The sequence below is a fragment of the Mastacembelus armatus genome, chromosome 11 (assembly GCF_900324485.2).
Source record: "Mastacembelus armatus chromosome 11, fMasArm1.2, whole genome shotgun sequence".
Lineage (NCBI taxonomy): Eukaryota > Metazoa > Chordata > Actinopteri > Synbranchiformes > Mastacembelidae > Mastacembelus > Mastacembelus armatus.
Genome location: NC_046643.1, coordinates 10,816,373 through 10,831,787, shown reverse-complemented (window position 1 = coordinate 10,831,787; position 15,415 = coordinate 10,816,373). Strand labels below are relative to the sequence as shown.

Sequence of the window (15,415 nt, the reverse complement as noted above, 5' to 3'; positions counted from 1 at the left end):
CTTTTGTCCCCCCCCCCTCCTCCCCAAGGTGTGGCAGACAGGACCGACCACTGTACTTCCAGATTGCAACAGAGAGAGCAGGAAGGCATTGTTAGTGCTGCAATAAAATATTCAGAGTGTATCTTTCAGCGCCTGGGTTTAGTTTTATATCATTATATTACAATGTTGATATTGGCTCATCTTTTTAATTTTTTTGTTGGGTGATTCTGGATTCTAGGCCTAACTGTATGTTTAAACTTTTTTTAAAAACAATGACAGTGTTTTACTAGACTTATGAAATATTAAAGTATGTCGTTTGGAAAACAAAGAAAAGTAGCACTTCACTCCTGATGTCTTGAATAAATAAAGGCATTTTCACAAAATATCTGTTGCATGGAAAATGTTCTCTGTCACCCGGTCCTAAATGAAAACGCCATCATGCATTAAGATTATTATTGTATCTCTGACAGACACGACAAGCCCAGTCTACCGTGGTATATTACAACATTCCGGCTGACTTGTTGGCTTCCCTTGTCTCTTTGTAATTTTCACAATATGAGTACTCGATCAAACAGCACGCCACTCAAATTACTGCTTCGCCTCCAATGATCGCCTTAATTATTTAGCATTTTAATTTGCTTAAACATGCATTTTGTGTCAGATTTCATCTTTGGTGTCAAGAGTTTTCATATCAGTTTCATATGAGTGACAACTGGCTTCATGTGCAATAAAGGCACTGCGGTAAATGATTTCGAAACTCGGGCCAGTCGTCCTTCCTTCACGGCTCTGAATGTGTTTTTCCCCCTGAAAACAGAAGTTAAATTGTTGTAATTGTTTTCAGAAGGTAGAGTTGAATACTATTTTCTAATATGGCTGGATAATAAAAAATGGAATATTGTACTCAATGCCAGATTCGTGTTTGCTACCAATCCATAATTTACCTGCTCTAAGGATTAAAACCAGATGCCCGGTGCTATATTAAAATTCAACGCGATTAAATTGAAGAAATTAAAGAAGGAAATACACCTCATGTCCGCTTTTGCATAAAAAATAAAAGCGTAAAATTGTCGCGATTCATTTTATACATTTTGGGTATTAAGGAGCACTGTTGTTCGAAAAGGGAGCGGGACCATTATAATATAGCAGCAGATAATATAGCTTTGCAGTTTATATAGCGTTTCCGCTGTTATTCATTTAATGACATTTAAAGTTAAGGTAAAATGCAGCGTTTTAATTTGAAACACCTTCACCGGAAATGTACATACCAGCTCGGCTAGCTTGACAGTAGTTTCAAACTTATATTCAAGAAACTAAAGGGTAAAGTTTAGCATCGTGAACTTCAGGAAATTACATCACGGTCAGGGGTTATCACTCCATCCTGACACCGAGTTAATGTGTGTATATTTAATTGTAATATTTTATTTTCTTGTTGAAAGCTAAGCGAAGCACACGCCACAGATTTGTTTTGCCTCAGGAGGAAGCTACAGGTCGGGCAGCTAGCTAACGTTAACCTGCGGAGCCTTAACTCTCCTCGGCCAGGAGGAGTGTCCAGCTGGTCCAACGTCCGCCCATAAAGATAACGTTAACTTTCCGCCCAAGAAGAAACAACACCCAGAAAGTTGGTTGGTTGGTTATCTATCACTGAGAATGGAAAACTTTGTGGTTAAACTAGATTTGAATAGGTCAGGCTAACAGCGGAGCGCGCCTCCTCCTCAGGGCATGAAACCTCAGCCCAACTTTTCACCGAGGAAAGAAGCGACACGATGGCAGCATGCAGAAGAAGGACTGCAAACAAGTTCCTCATTATCTTTATTTTCAGTGGCACTTTAGTGGGGTATCTACTATTTTTCAGGAACAATTCCGGGGACGCGAGTGCTGCCGCCCCTGGGGTGAGAGAGCTGGATTATGAGCAGCTGAAGAAGCCGGTCTACGAGAAGCCCCCCTTGGATTTAAATGCCCCGGGTGAACTGGGGAGAGCTGTCAAACTCGACCTGAACGAAGAGGAGAAAAGAAAAGAGGACGAGAGCTTCAAAAAACACCAGATTAACATTTATGTCAGTGATAGGCTGTCACTACATCGCAGGCTGCCAGAGATATGGAACCCGCTGTAAGTAACCAGCTGAGCGGTGTCAACACTAATCTCACCCTGAAGTCGCATTTAGATGGATTTTACAGTGTGGATCTTACAGTAAAGCTAAAACCCAACTCAGTAACTACCACACACACACACACACACACACACACACACACACACACACACACACACACACACACACACACACACACACACACACACACAAAAGCTCTTTCTGAGCAATCTGCTGTTGAGGTGGAGTTATATCAGCTGCTGCTAACTGAAGGTCCTCTGTTTCATTAACTTCTTTTTGGCACTGAGGAGTATTTACTTGGGCAGCTAACATAAAGCTTTCTACTCTCTGCAGTACTTGTGAACGCCAGCCTCACCTCCTCTTCTCTTACATTGTCTGTTCGCAGTTGCAGAGAGCTGAAGTATGACTATCTGTCCTTGCCTACAACCTCTGTGGTGATCGCATTCTACAATGAGGCCTGGTCCACCTTGCTGAGGACGGTCCACAGCGTGCTGGAGACATCCCCTGACATCCTGCTGAAAGAGGTGGTGCTGGTGGACGACTACAGCGACAGAGGTAGCGGCACAGAGTAAAGCAGGGAGGCTGAGACGGACAGACTGATGGACAGGCAGATGGGCTGTGGGCAGGCAGGCTGGCAGATTGACAGTGAGCAAGGACAGAAAGATTGTCATATAGACACATGGGGAGACACACAGACTGGTGGCAGTCAACGGTTTGTCAGACAGGTAGCAGGGAGGTTAGACTGACATGCAGCCAGTTAGGAAAATCAAAGAGATACACGGAGGTAGGGAAAATAAAATCTAGGTGAAACCAAAAGTAATACGCATTTTGATAGACTCACATGTTTCAGTGTCATGTATCTTCCATAAGAATATACAAAAACATCCTGTAAATAAATGCTGTTAGTAAACAGTCAATAACAAAATACATCTAAATTGGCCTGAGGGAAGCCTGTGGATTTTATCAGTTCCAGACTGGAAGGAGAGTTGTAAAATTTAGTACTTAGCACCTTGTATGAATGAATTCTTTGTCATTGTGTTGTCATAATTGTAACAGGAAAAATCAAGAACGTTGTTTGTCCAGTTGACAATTAAGAGGGATTTGCTGACGAGGAAATCAGTTCCAGTTTGTCGTGATTCATTGAAGTAATTTGCAGTAAACACTGTGCACAGTTTGAAAATCTGCGGCTGAGACATTTTAAGGAGTGGTTCTAAAACCATTTGGAGTGCAATACCTGCCACTCCCTCTGCCCTGGGTTGACTAGTGGGAAAGGAGAAAGAGAATGTGAGAGCAGCTCAGTGTCTCAAAATGAAAAATATAAAGGAAAAGACAGACATACATACATACATAGTAGGCAAGGCAAGTTTATTTATATAGCACAATTCATACGCAGAGTAATTCAAAGGGCTTTACATAATTAAAAGACAAGTTAAAAATACATAAGCAAGAATCAAAAATAGTGAAATTAATATTAAAGGAAACTGAGTGCAGATAAATCACTTTGGATAAATCACAGCGCGTAAATATAAACATATATAAATAAATCACGTCAGTTGTCATATGTTATATGCCACACTAAAAAGAAAGGTTTTTAGCTTGGACTTAAACATTGCCAGTGATGAGGCTTGTCTAACATCATCAGGAAGACTATTCCAGGTTTTAGCTGCATAAAACTGAAACGCTGCTTCTCCCTGTTTAGTCCTGACTCTGGGCACGAGCAGAAGGCCTGTCCCTGATGTTCTCAGAGTTTGAGATGGTTCAACATGTCAGAGATGTAATGTGGTGCTGAGCCATGAAGAGACTTATACACAAGCAGTGCTGTTTTAAAGTCTATTCTCTGAGGGACAGGAAGCCAGTGCAGAGATCTGAGAACAGGAGTAATGTGGTTGTGCTTTCTGGTTTTAGTCAGGACCTGAGCAGCAGCGTTCTGAATGTACTGCAGTTGCTTTACAGCTCATTTTGAGAGCCCTGTGAACAGGCCGTTACAGTAATCTAACCTGCTAGAGATAAATAGTACACATATTTATATGTCAAGTTATAATATTTTGTTTTTATGTTCTATTATTGACCACATGCTTGATAGGTAACTCACCACCGCCGATTTCATTGAATTCAATGATCAGCTCTGTTGTTTTAATGCCAAGACACCCGATAGATGTTCTGAATGTAGTGTGTCAACCAGTCTGAAACACTGAAGCTTCTTTTTCTTAATCAGCTTTTGTAACGGCTATTAAAAGATGGTGGCACGTTGCAGTTGTTCTGTTGTACCCATTGGCCTTGTTTCATTCATTCATTCACTGATGGAAGTGATTTTGTGAAACATAACTTCTCTGCAAACACAAACATGGCCTTTACCCACTCACTTAGAGTGTAACACATTTTTTAAATGTCTTATTTTAGTTCATTCATTTGCTTGTTTTCTTTTTCCAAAGCTCATCTCAAGGAGCCATTGGAAAAGTACATTTCAGGTTTGAGGAAGGTGCGTCTGATCAGAACCACCAAGAGGGAGGGGTTGGTGCGGGCCAGGCTGGTAGGGGCATCGATTTCCACGGGTGACGTGTTGACCTTCCTGGACTGTCACTGCGAGTGTCATGAGGGCTGGTTAGAGCCCCTGCTCCACAGGTGAGAAAACCCTCAGCAGGAAGAGAACAGATTCTTGCTCTTGAGTATTTTTGGAAAGGCTGGTGAAAAGATTGTCCTTTAGTCCTGCTGAAGGGTCACAGAGTGCTGCACCAAATCACTACAAGTCAACTAACAGGAGTGCTGTTATGTAGCTGACTCAGGCTACGTATGATAGAGATAACTGCACGCTGAGGTTATACTATACTTTGTACTAATAGGTGATGAAAAGGTTTCTGTTTTATTTTGAGTAGTACCTAGATTTTGGGGCATGTTCACTTTGTTTTTTGGTGCAGGCTCAGCAATTCACTTTAAAGAAAGGGCGACACAAGATGTTGAGACAGAAATTTAATGAACAAATTGCTTGCGTTGTAGCACTACAATACCTTCACCCTGTCAACAGCCTTTCTGTCATTTCTCCACAAGGATCAAAGAGGAGCCATCGGCCGTCGTGTGTCCCATCATTGATGTGATCGACTGGAACACCTTCCAGTATTTAGGCCACTCTGGAGAACCTCAGATTGGAGGCTTTGATTGGCGCTTGGTCTTTACCTGGCACACTATCCCAGACTATGAGCAGAAACGCCGTCGTTCACCAACTGATGTTATCAGGTGTGTCACCTGAACATTTTCTGAAGGACACAGCTTACACCTTTCGCTAATGCGTCTGTCACTGCTGTCATCTGGTACTAAACCCCATGCTGACATGTTGCTTGTCTCATCCAGGTAAGTTATAATTTATTAGTGGTGTTCTAGACTTGAACTGTTCTTTTCTTCTCAGGTCTCCTACTATGGCAGGTGGATTGTTCGCTGTGAGCAAGCGCTATTTCCATTACCTGGGTACATATGACACAGGGATGGAGGTTTGGGGAGGAGAGAATCTGGAGTTCTCCTTCAGGGTAAAAAAAAAAAAGTTATTTGTATGTGTTTGAGTGTGCGTACTAGTCTGTATACTTATATTCTACAAAATAGGCACCATGCCCACACTATGTCCATATCAACATGAAATATGTAGAGCTTTTAGCGACAAAAAAGCCAGATCTGGTTTACATTTTCCAAGAGCTGCATATAAGCCTCCTCCACCCTGAAAGAATTATAAATAAACCACCAGTGAAAACAGGCCAAAGATTCTAATACTTTAATTGCAGTGAAGAATTTGAATGTCCCTTTTCTCCAATATTGCAATTTCCCAAAGGGAATGAACCAAAAATATTTCTCTCTAACAGCAAAACCGCCTTTCTGTTTCCAAGCACTTCCACAACAAAGCCGTGCTTTGTGTTGCCTCATTAAATGATCGAATTGTGGCCCGAGAGGCTAACCAAATCTTTGTGGTGGTGGTGTTGATGTGTCTTAGATTTGGCAGTGTGGGGGCAGCCTCGAGATCCACCCATGCTCCCATGTGGGTCATGTGTTCCCTAAAACAGCCCCGTATGCACGAAGCAAAGCACTGGCAAACAGCGTGAGAGCTGCTGAGGTCTGGCTGGATGAATTCAAAGAGGTCTACTACCATCGAAGCCCCCATGCACGGCTGGTGAGTCTGCACAGATGGTGTGCATGCATTAATGGTATCTAACACAACCCAAACCATTTCTTTAGCAGGCATTGTGAGCCACTGAATGACTGAATCACTTGTTTTCTTTATGTGGCATTGTGAAGCAGTATTTTGTTTTTTTTTATTTTTTTTTTTGCATTTGCATTTGCATTTGCACTCATCACAAAACTGTCTCATTGATTAATTGCTTGATTTCACCAGTGAATACACTCTCAGTCCCAAACACCAGAGGTACAAAATGACACACACTGGCTCTTCTCACAAAACTCCACACACACTGCACTCCTGCTGTGATGTAAAAGCTCCCCTGATTAAGTGACACCCAAGGTGACAGCGGTGTCAGGGCGTTCCGGTGTGTGATTACCACCTTTCCGTGTCACTCCGTGCCAGCGGGTGTCACCTAGCTGTCCTTGACAGGGTGAGGGCACCGCTAACCCATGGGGTGCCCTGCTTTTGTGCGTGTGATTACGTCGGAGAAGCTGGGTTAGCATGTGACCATGTAGTAAAGAGGAGAAGCTCTGTAAACACAGATCAGGTAGTGCTCATTTCCCTGAGAGGAGGTAGCCCTGCCAACCTTGCAGTGACATGACATCTCAACTCAATACACCAGTATTCAAGCAGTGTTGATCTTCTCTTTCGGAAGCTCTTTAAGACTCCTTCAAATGTTTCCCACTAGATTTAATTAAATGAAGTTTCATTCTTATGATTTTTCAGTATGCAACAGCCTTTCCAGCAGATTTATGAGGTTAAGATAAGCAGATGCAGATGATCAAAGATACTTTTTTCAATATATTGACTTCATATCAAGCAATTCTTTGCATATTCTTATTTAGTTTCCCTTGTGACAACATAGTCAACACAGACGTTTCTCCTTTTTGTCACTTCATGATCAGTCGACTTCCTTTGCTAAAGAAGTATAAGTACACATCTCAGGAAGTGAGATGTGTACTTGCATAAATTAGCAGCTGAGGTTCAGTATGACTATATCTTCCCACCACCAAGCCCAAACTGAGCCAATCTAATTTATATATTGATGACTGTTTTTAATCTTTCCAGGCAGTCTGTTAGGGTTTTACGTTGCCAACTCTCGCTGGAGTAAAATATAAAACAAAGTGTGCTGCAGGATGATGGGTCACTGAAACTGTCAAGATGATGAGTAACCTGTCAGTCCACGAGAGTTATGTGCACAACTCTTGTTTAATAGCAAATAAGGAAGTGTTAAACCTAAGTAAACCCTCTGCATAGATACTCTTATGTGTATGCATGTATGTGTAACTATGTCAATATAAAGCATTTAGTGAAGTGTTTGCCTGTATAAAATATACAAGCCCATCCTCTGTTTCTTGTTTGACTAGGATGTAGGAGTGGTTGGCACTTAGGAGCTGTTTGTTTGAGAGTGTGTTATATTTTGAAATATATTGTAATTGTGTAGAGTTATGGAGCAACAATAGATGGTGCTATTGTATACTATTTCAGCACGGTGCTATGCTACAAATACTGCAGCTATCTGACAATCATTGCAATGGGGCTGTACAAATGGAAAGATACCATCAACCTGATACTTAGCATCATGTAATATCCATTACAGCACTTTCATTCTTTCTAATATTGTTTTGAATCTCAGCGTATTAAGGCAGAAAGTATAACTAAAGTAATGATGTGCCATTATCATTTGTGGTCTTTGTTTCTAGGAGGCTTTTGGGGATGTGAGTGAACGGAAGAAGCTTAGAGAGAAGCTGGGCTGTAAGAGCTTCAGGTGGTATCTGGACAATGTTTACCCTGATATTAATGTCCCAGAGGATCGGCCAGGCATGTTTGGAATGGTGAGAACACATCTGAGTCACTGATTGTCAGCTTCAAACAGGAATATGAATTTACTAATTATCTCCTGTTTAATTATATTGAATCCAGCTGAGCAGTGCAGATTAGAGATTTAAAAAAAATATAAGAAAAATATGACATTTCCATGTTATAAGATTAGCCCATGCATTCATTTCCTTGCCTCTGTGTGAGCTGCTGTAAGTTGTAGTTTAGCAATACCTGAAAAAATCGATATTATATGTATATACAGTATATAACTGCTTTTTCCTCATTGTAGCTGAAAAACCGAGGCAATGCCAACTACTGCTTTGACTACAATCCTGCAGATGACCATGTCATTGTAGGGCAAAGGGTCATCCTCTACCATTGTCACGGCATGGGCCAAAACCAGGTACTGGACATTTGCCTTTCAGGCAAACAGCCTACGTAATGTTTTCTTTATGTGTTGTTTGGTGAAAAATCACTTCAGTATGTTTTAATGGCATTTAAATGTCTCAGTTTTACTATTAAACATGTTAAACATGCAATCATTGCCATAAATAGCTAGTGAGACTCATGCAGTCATCTTGTTTCATAGTAAACAGCAAAGGATTTTAGCTGCACTTTTATAGATCTGGGAGTAGTGGACTAGATTGCTAGATCCCAGGTTGAAAAATGATATTTTGGCCTTGTTGATACAAAGAAGAGTGTATATCCCAAAGCTTTTATCCTCTCTTCTTGACAGTAGTCCAGGAAGCATCGTGAAATTTACCATTGCTAACCCTCTGTGGATGCACACTGATGCTGTCTCTGTAGGAAGCGAGCTCTGCAGTGCTTGCGCTGTTTGCCTTATGAGAGCACTCCCAGTCATCACTCATTCCACACTTTCATTCATAGGCTGCACACACACAGCAGCAGAGTGTACTTAGAGTAAGGTTAGGCTAAGGGCTGGGGTTAGGCATTTAGTCGTGATCGTTAAGGTAAGGTGAGAGGGAATGTATTATATCAATGTGTGTCCTCACAGGTATAGCTGAGCAAGTGTGTGTGTGTGTGTGTGTGCACGTGCGTGTGCGTGTGCGTGTGTGTGCACGCGCACTCACATAAACATTGACAGCCAAGCCATCTCTCAGTACACTGTGCCCATTTGCTTTCTTGCTGCATATCTTTTACCTCTGAGTCACACACATACATATGCATGTACAGATTCTCTTGACAGTGACTAAAACAACATTTGTTATAATTGAAATGTTGTAAAAATTAAACGGAAGTTGTTTTAATCAGTTGATTTAAAGTGTAAAATAGATACATGCACCAAATACAGTCTTTCTTTTGACTTTCAAGAGAGAATACAAATTTGTTGTAAAAATGCTGTTTTTTTTTTGTTTTTTTTTAATTACACAATTTGCTTGAAAAGATCTAGATCGAAACTGAGGTTTTTTGCTTCCTCTTGCAGTTTTTTGAATACTCCATGGATGGTGAGATCCGCTATAACACAAGACAGCCTGCTGGATGCGTTGGGAGTGACGTCAGCACCTACCTGACCCTCCAGCTGTGCAGAAAACGGGGGCAGCCTGTACCTGCAGCTCAGAAATTTGTCTTCCGAGAGGTAAGGGATATATTTCTGTTTTTGGCATCGATTAAATCCAAATGTAAACAATGGTCAGACAGGAAGCGACATGGTAGCAGTGAAAGCACCGGGTAGCATGAGTTTTCAATTTGTTGTCTGGTAGACAAAAAGAAGTGTAACATGAAATCTGAGCTGGGGCCCACAAAATAGTTTCCTTTGTGAATTTGCTCATCCGTTCACATTAATTATTACTTTCCCTCTTAAACCACCAAATATGATTCAGAATGTGTTGTGAACCAGATTCTCAAACACTGGCTTTTCCTGTTTCCACAACCATCGAGTCACATACAAATATATCTCCTTTTTCTTTCTGTTGCAGGCTCAAAATGTGTCTGTTTTCAAGAATATTTCTTTTCAAAGTGATACAGTAATAATGTAAACTGGATTATTGGATTCAAGATGAGAGAACTGCATCATGCGGTCCCTGCTAGGAACCAAATCTAATTTGTGCCACAGTCAAAGTCATGTCAATGTCACGCTGAGCCACTCCACAGGTGCCGAGTGCCAGTGTGGCTGATACTTAACTGTACAACACAGAGCATCATCGAGCTCGGTATTCAACACACAGTGCTGGGAGTTGTTGAGCATGTGTTCAGTGTAGTCACATTAAACCAGTGTCAGTACCTAAACCACATTATCTAAATGTAAATCTTGGAATTGGTCAGTAGAGGAACAAGGATGAGAGAAAGAATCACACGAAAGGTAGCTCAACAGGCATTTCAATGAGAAGCACAGCAAGCTTTGGTGCTTTCAAAACAGTGTTGTTAATTCATGATTAAACACTGAAAACTATCTTTTCACTTTACTGAGCAGCAGTTTAGATCATTTAGGTGCATATTACATAGCACCAGTAGTAAGTTTTTTAACCCCCATAGTGTTTTGAGCAATTAACAATCAACAAACATGTAAGTAATGTGTTTTAGTATAATATTATTACATTTCTTTATAATGGATATACTACACCTGGCTGTTTTCAGGATGGGAGTCTGTACCATGCGGAGAGCCAGAAGTGTGTTGAGGCAGTAGACAAGACGGACAATGGGACACCAGCCCCCTCACTCCAACCCTGCTCTGACAGCCTCCATCAAAAATGGTTCTTTGAGGAGAGAAGCTAATGGTATCAATCCAAATATATTTTTTATTCAGGCTCGACACCCTGAGGTGGGATGTGGGTGGATTGGATTGCTAAATGTTTTTTTTTTTTTTTTAATATATTTGCCTTCCCCAAAGGAGGAAACTTCCGTGTTTCCTTTTAACACTTGCACATTTCTGCGTCTGCTGGATTTTATGGACCAATAGGAAAAGATAACTACAGGCAGGTGAATTTCTGAAGTAAATATATATGAAAATATTTTTCTTGGATGCTGTTGCTGGGAGACGGGTGCCTGCTGGAATATGTATTGTTTTTCTAATCATGGAGATCAATGTAGCTCACTTATTTTATGCACACACAGACAAAGATTCGAACGTGTGTGCATCCATTAGAAAGAAACCGCTTCATACCTCTGTCAACAGACCTAGAGCCTGTTATGAGCTAGCCGGTTGGCATTACAGTGATTTTCAGAGCCACATGAGGCATTTGATAATATTTACATCGCCTCCTGTAGAGGGGGCCACTGTGCCTTTTCTGCATTCTTTTTTTTACTGTGTTCTATTTGTCAAGAGAAACTGGGACAGATTTTCAGGTATTTTGTTAAGAACCTTTTCAGGATGTTTTGAGTGCTTGCTGCTCTTACACACATGTGACTTAGAAAAAAGCCTCAGATGACAGGCATTATAAGTGCCTTGTACCTCTTAAATGTAATCACCTGACTACTGATAACAGAAGAAACTCTAGTCTTATTTTGTTCTGCTTTGACCAAGGTAATTTTGCAATGCAAATTTAACTGAAATAATATGGCATTAGCCATTATACTAGCCTTTGAAGTTGTTTAAAAAAAAAAAAAAAGTAATCCACCCAACTTAGTGTACTTACTATCTTTTGTGCCCTTTAAATGATATGCAGCTTCAAATGGCTAAATCATTTGTAGCTGCATATTATGTATTTACATCATGTTATGTTTTAAATTATGTATGTTTTTATGAGACTAAATGACTCTTATTTCATAGCATCACTCCAGACATCTAAATTTTTATTGTAATTAAGTGGAATTGTATTCATTTAATGCTGGTAAGTACAAATGCATAAACACTGAATACAGGTATTCTTCTTCATCTCACTTTTGCACTTGAAGTCTATTCGAAGGGCCTGGCATAAAATAATAATAAAAAAAACCCTTTTTATTCTATTTTAAGATATCCCATCAGGTGAATGGGATCATGAGGAATGTTCTCATGCTGAATGGATATTTTGCCACACAATGAGACAGAAAGAGAGCATTAGTTAAGATGTGTCACAAAGTATTTAGACGCTTAGAGTATTATACACCCCTGCTGAGATTATGCACAGGAAAGGAGTTATTCCCTTGGGTGAATGTATTTTACTCTGGCGGCTTGTGGTTATTCGAGCACACTGCCTCTTTTTCAGAATCGGACAACTATTGATCCCTCTGTTTGGAGCTGTGGTCACTTGTGTGGCTGTCACTCAGGCTATGTAGTGGCACTGAGGGAAGGAGTAGGTCTTGTGTCTCCAGAGTGCTGGGATGCCAGATTGCTTCCTGATTGATTTCCTGGTCCTCCCCTAATTCTTTATCAGCACCTCTCCCTCTGTGTGTCAGCAGTGTATGGGAGAGGACAAACCTTTTGAACTCAAGCCAGGAAAATCCTCCTCAGATGAGTACATGTATGCTCGTGTGATTGAGGTTTGATTTATGAACAGGGGTCATCAAGAGTTTAGTTTTTGACAGTAGAAGCAGATAATGGAGGAGACTGGATGCAGCAATTTGCGATCTCTTCTTTACCATTAACCTTCACATGCTGATGGCCCATCAGTCTGAAAAGAGCTCTGTTAGGAAATGTAAGAGGAGGATCATACTGAAATAGATGTTTGCTATTGATTTAGAATCTATACTCACAATAGGAGATGGGGAAAAAGACTACTTTGCCTGTACGAAGCATGGGGCTTGAGTAGAATCAGAATCTTCATTTGCCAAATACCATGAATTTACAGTAATGTACTAGGATGAGTACTTACAATAACATCACAACATCTTTGCTTAGGAGCTATACAACAAGCCTAAAGGGACAAGATGTATTTTACCTGCCATATATTTGCAATTGTACTGCAGGGAGCATTGCACAGTAATGAGTAGGACGACGGCACAAAATAAGTTTCAAGTGTGTTGGTAAATGGACCAAATTACTGGGGTTAAGGATGCCACTAGTGCATAAAGGCTTTTGGTAGCATTATGAATAGCACATGATTGTGCAGACGACACTTGGTAATAAGTGGAATGGGTCAGAGGACAGCCATCTCAAGACTGTGTGATGGGTGGTAATGCTGATTGTGCATGGTGATGGTACTTCATCTTGGAAAGTCTTAGTAACATGTTTGAAATTTTCATGGTGCACATGGCCATCCTGTAGGTGTTTCATCACTTAAGCTGCTACAATGAGTATCATTCATGAGAAATCGTTTTCACCAAAAGCAGGTGAAATTCCTCTTTTAATACTCTGCTCCTGCTTCATGTACTAAAGAAGTGACAGCTTTGCCATTTCCGTCAGTTTGTGTCTTTAGCCTGGGAGTGCAGCATAAATATTCTCTGTTATTATAAGGGGTTATTTATTTTCCAATAGGGTCATCTGTTATTCTAGACATGCCCCACGTCGTAAAGCGTGTTTTATGCTGGTGTTATATTTGATATATTATATTGTATTTAATATTACACACACAGCTACAATAAAATTAATATTTGCCAGTCGGGGATCATATCTCTCTGACAGGTCATATAGGGCTTTTATATCAACCTAACCTGTATTGTAAACAGTGTGAGCACTTAAACCACTAAAGTGGCTGATTGTACTGTTATCAAACCCTAATGGACCAAGCATTGCTGTGTGCATATCTTCAAATCTGCATTTATATTTTCTGTTTTTAATAGTTAAACAATTCCCACTGGGGACATTAGAATTATTTAAGTGGTAAACACACAAATAACACTGGTCTATTAATACTGTCAGTAACTAAAGTGGCCTAATATTGTTATTAAAAGTTAAGAATGTTATTAACATTTGTATTTATTTGATATAGTCTGACTAGTCAAAATAAGTAAACACATGAAGAATGTTATATTTGTGTTTTTGCCTGTTTTATGTATTTGAAATGAGTATCAACATTGGAAGCATGGCAGTTTTCATTTACAAAAAAATGTTCTACTAAAAATACTCGATCCCACAGTACACCATTGTTTATCTATAACACTGACTCATCTGCATCCGTGAGGAGTTAAATGGGCTATCATCCAGATTTAGCTGTGATGGAGATGTGAATCAAGATGCTCGGAGGATAATGAGAGAATAAAAAGAGAGATAGAAAGGAGGGGATGAGTTTTTCAACCATATCTGATTGGTTTGATCACCAGCTGCTGAATGAGATGGTGAAATGTTGTGCCTGTACAAAGCTGCTCTGTTTTCCCTGCTGTTGACACTGCAGTCTTACTCATAGATGACGCTCTGCAGTTTGTTTCACGTTATGGGGTGGGTGTAGGCTATGTCTTCTTGTCAAATGCATGAAAAAGGAGTGAGGAACATGTAAGAATAGTGAATAGGGAATAAAAATATGCACTTTTTTTGCATAGCATTTAGTATTTTTACATAAATTTATTCAAACCACCCAGTGCCAGGAACCTGAAGGGTGCACTGAGTAGGCACATGAGCTGAATGAGCTGAATATGTTCTTCAAAAGATTTGACTCTGACAAAACCTCCGAAACCTCAGACAACTCACTCACCATCAGTGTTCCCCCGTTGCTCTTAATGGTTCCACTTCAGCAGTGGGGTTCCACTTCAGCAGGTAGGCAAACTCATGGGTGGTAGGCCATTGTGGAGGCTTGGAAGCACTCTGAGGATCCTGTTCTATGATTTCTCCTTTGCTTTCACCGCTATACAGCCATCAGTGCTGAGGGACAGAATGGTGGACCACTGCCTGGACCTATGGACTATGTCACCAACAGACCACGGTACGCTTTATTCCTTTTCACCATCCATTTGTAGCACTTCAACAGCAACTCACACATAGCACACTGTCACCTGCAGAAATGTTCTGATGACTCAGCTGTTGTGGGCTGCATCACTGATGAAAATGAGGAAGAATACAGATCTGCGAGCCAGGACTTTACCCACTGGTGTCAGTGCAATAGCCTCCAGCTCAATAGCAGTAAGACCAAAGAGTTGGTGGCAGAATTTCGCAGGAATTAACAGGTGCAGGTAAAACCAGTGAACATCCAGGGAGTGGACATAGAGACTGCATAGACATATAAACACCTTGGTCTATACATAAATAATAAACGACTGAACAGACAATGTCACTCCGTTGCATTAAAAAAAAAGTACAGACTTGACTTTCAAATTCATAAGTGCATCTTTAATTTTTAGCTGTTAAACTGCACCGCACTGCCTAAAATACTAGAGGAACATGTGCCGACTTAACGCACTGCATGAAATGTGCTGGTTTCTGTGTTGTACAGGGTGACACTCACTGATGGAAAACGTGCCAGAAATCTTCTCATTCTGACAAATCACTTCCTAAGAAAGTGAGAAGCCCTGCTGCAGAATACACGTTACAAAACAGCAA

At 40.6% G+C, this 15,415-nt stretch overlaps 1 protein-coding gene across 1 annotated transcript; it reads left to right on the top strand.

Moving 5' to 3' along the window:
* Nucleotides 1–1,257: 1,257 nt before the first annotated feature.
* On the top strand, nucleotides 1,258–13,911 carry galnt12 (UDP-N-acetyl-alpha-D-galactosamine:polypeptide N-acetylgalactosaminyltransferase 12). Its single transcript, XM_026300362.1, has 10 exons — nucleotides 1,258–2,086; nucleotides 2,473–2,642; nucleotides 4,520–4,709; nucleotides 5,133–5,318; nucleotides 5,488–5,605; nucleotides 6,061–6,237; nucleotides 7,950–8,081; nucleotides 8,357–8,470; nucleotides 9,512–9,664; nucleotides 10,663–13,911. The coding sequence occupies exons 1-10, from the start codon at nucleotides 1,743–1,745 to the stop codon at nucleotides 10,798–10,800; spliced, it is 1,722 nt and encodes a 573-aa protein (XP_026156147.1). The 5' UTR covers nucleotides 1,258–1,742; the 3' UTR covers nucleotides 10,801–13,911.
* The last annotated feature ends 1,504 nt before the right edge of the window (nucleotides 13,912–15,415 follow it).

What these genes read in the sequence shown, in the direction of transcription:
- galnt12 (XM_026300362.1), top strand. Translation starts at nt 1,743, where the DNA reads ATGGCAGCATGCAGAAGAAGGACTGCAAACAAGTTCCTCATTATCTTT. An exon ending in GGACGACTACAGCGACAGAG is followed by an intron (nt 2,643 to 4,519) that starts GTAGCGGCACAG and finishes CTTTTTCCAAAG; the next exon opens with CTCATCTCAAGGAGCCATTG. An exon ending in TTAGAGCCCCTGCTCCACAG is followed by an intron (nt 4,710 to 5,132) that starts GTGAGAAAACCC and finishes TTTCTCCACAAG; the next exon opens with GATCAAAGAGGAGCCATCGG.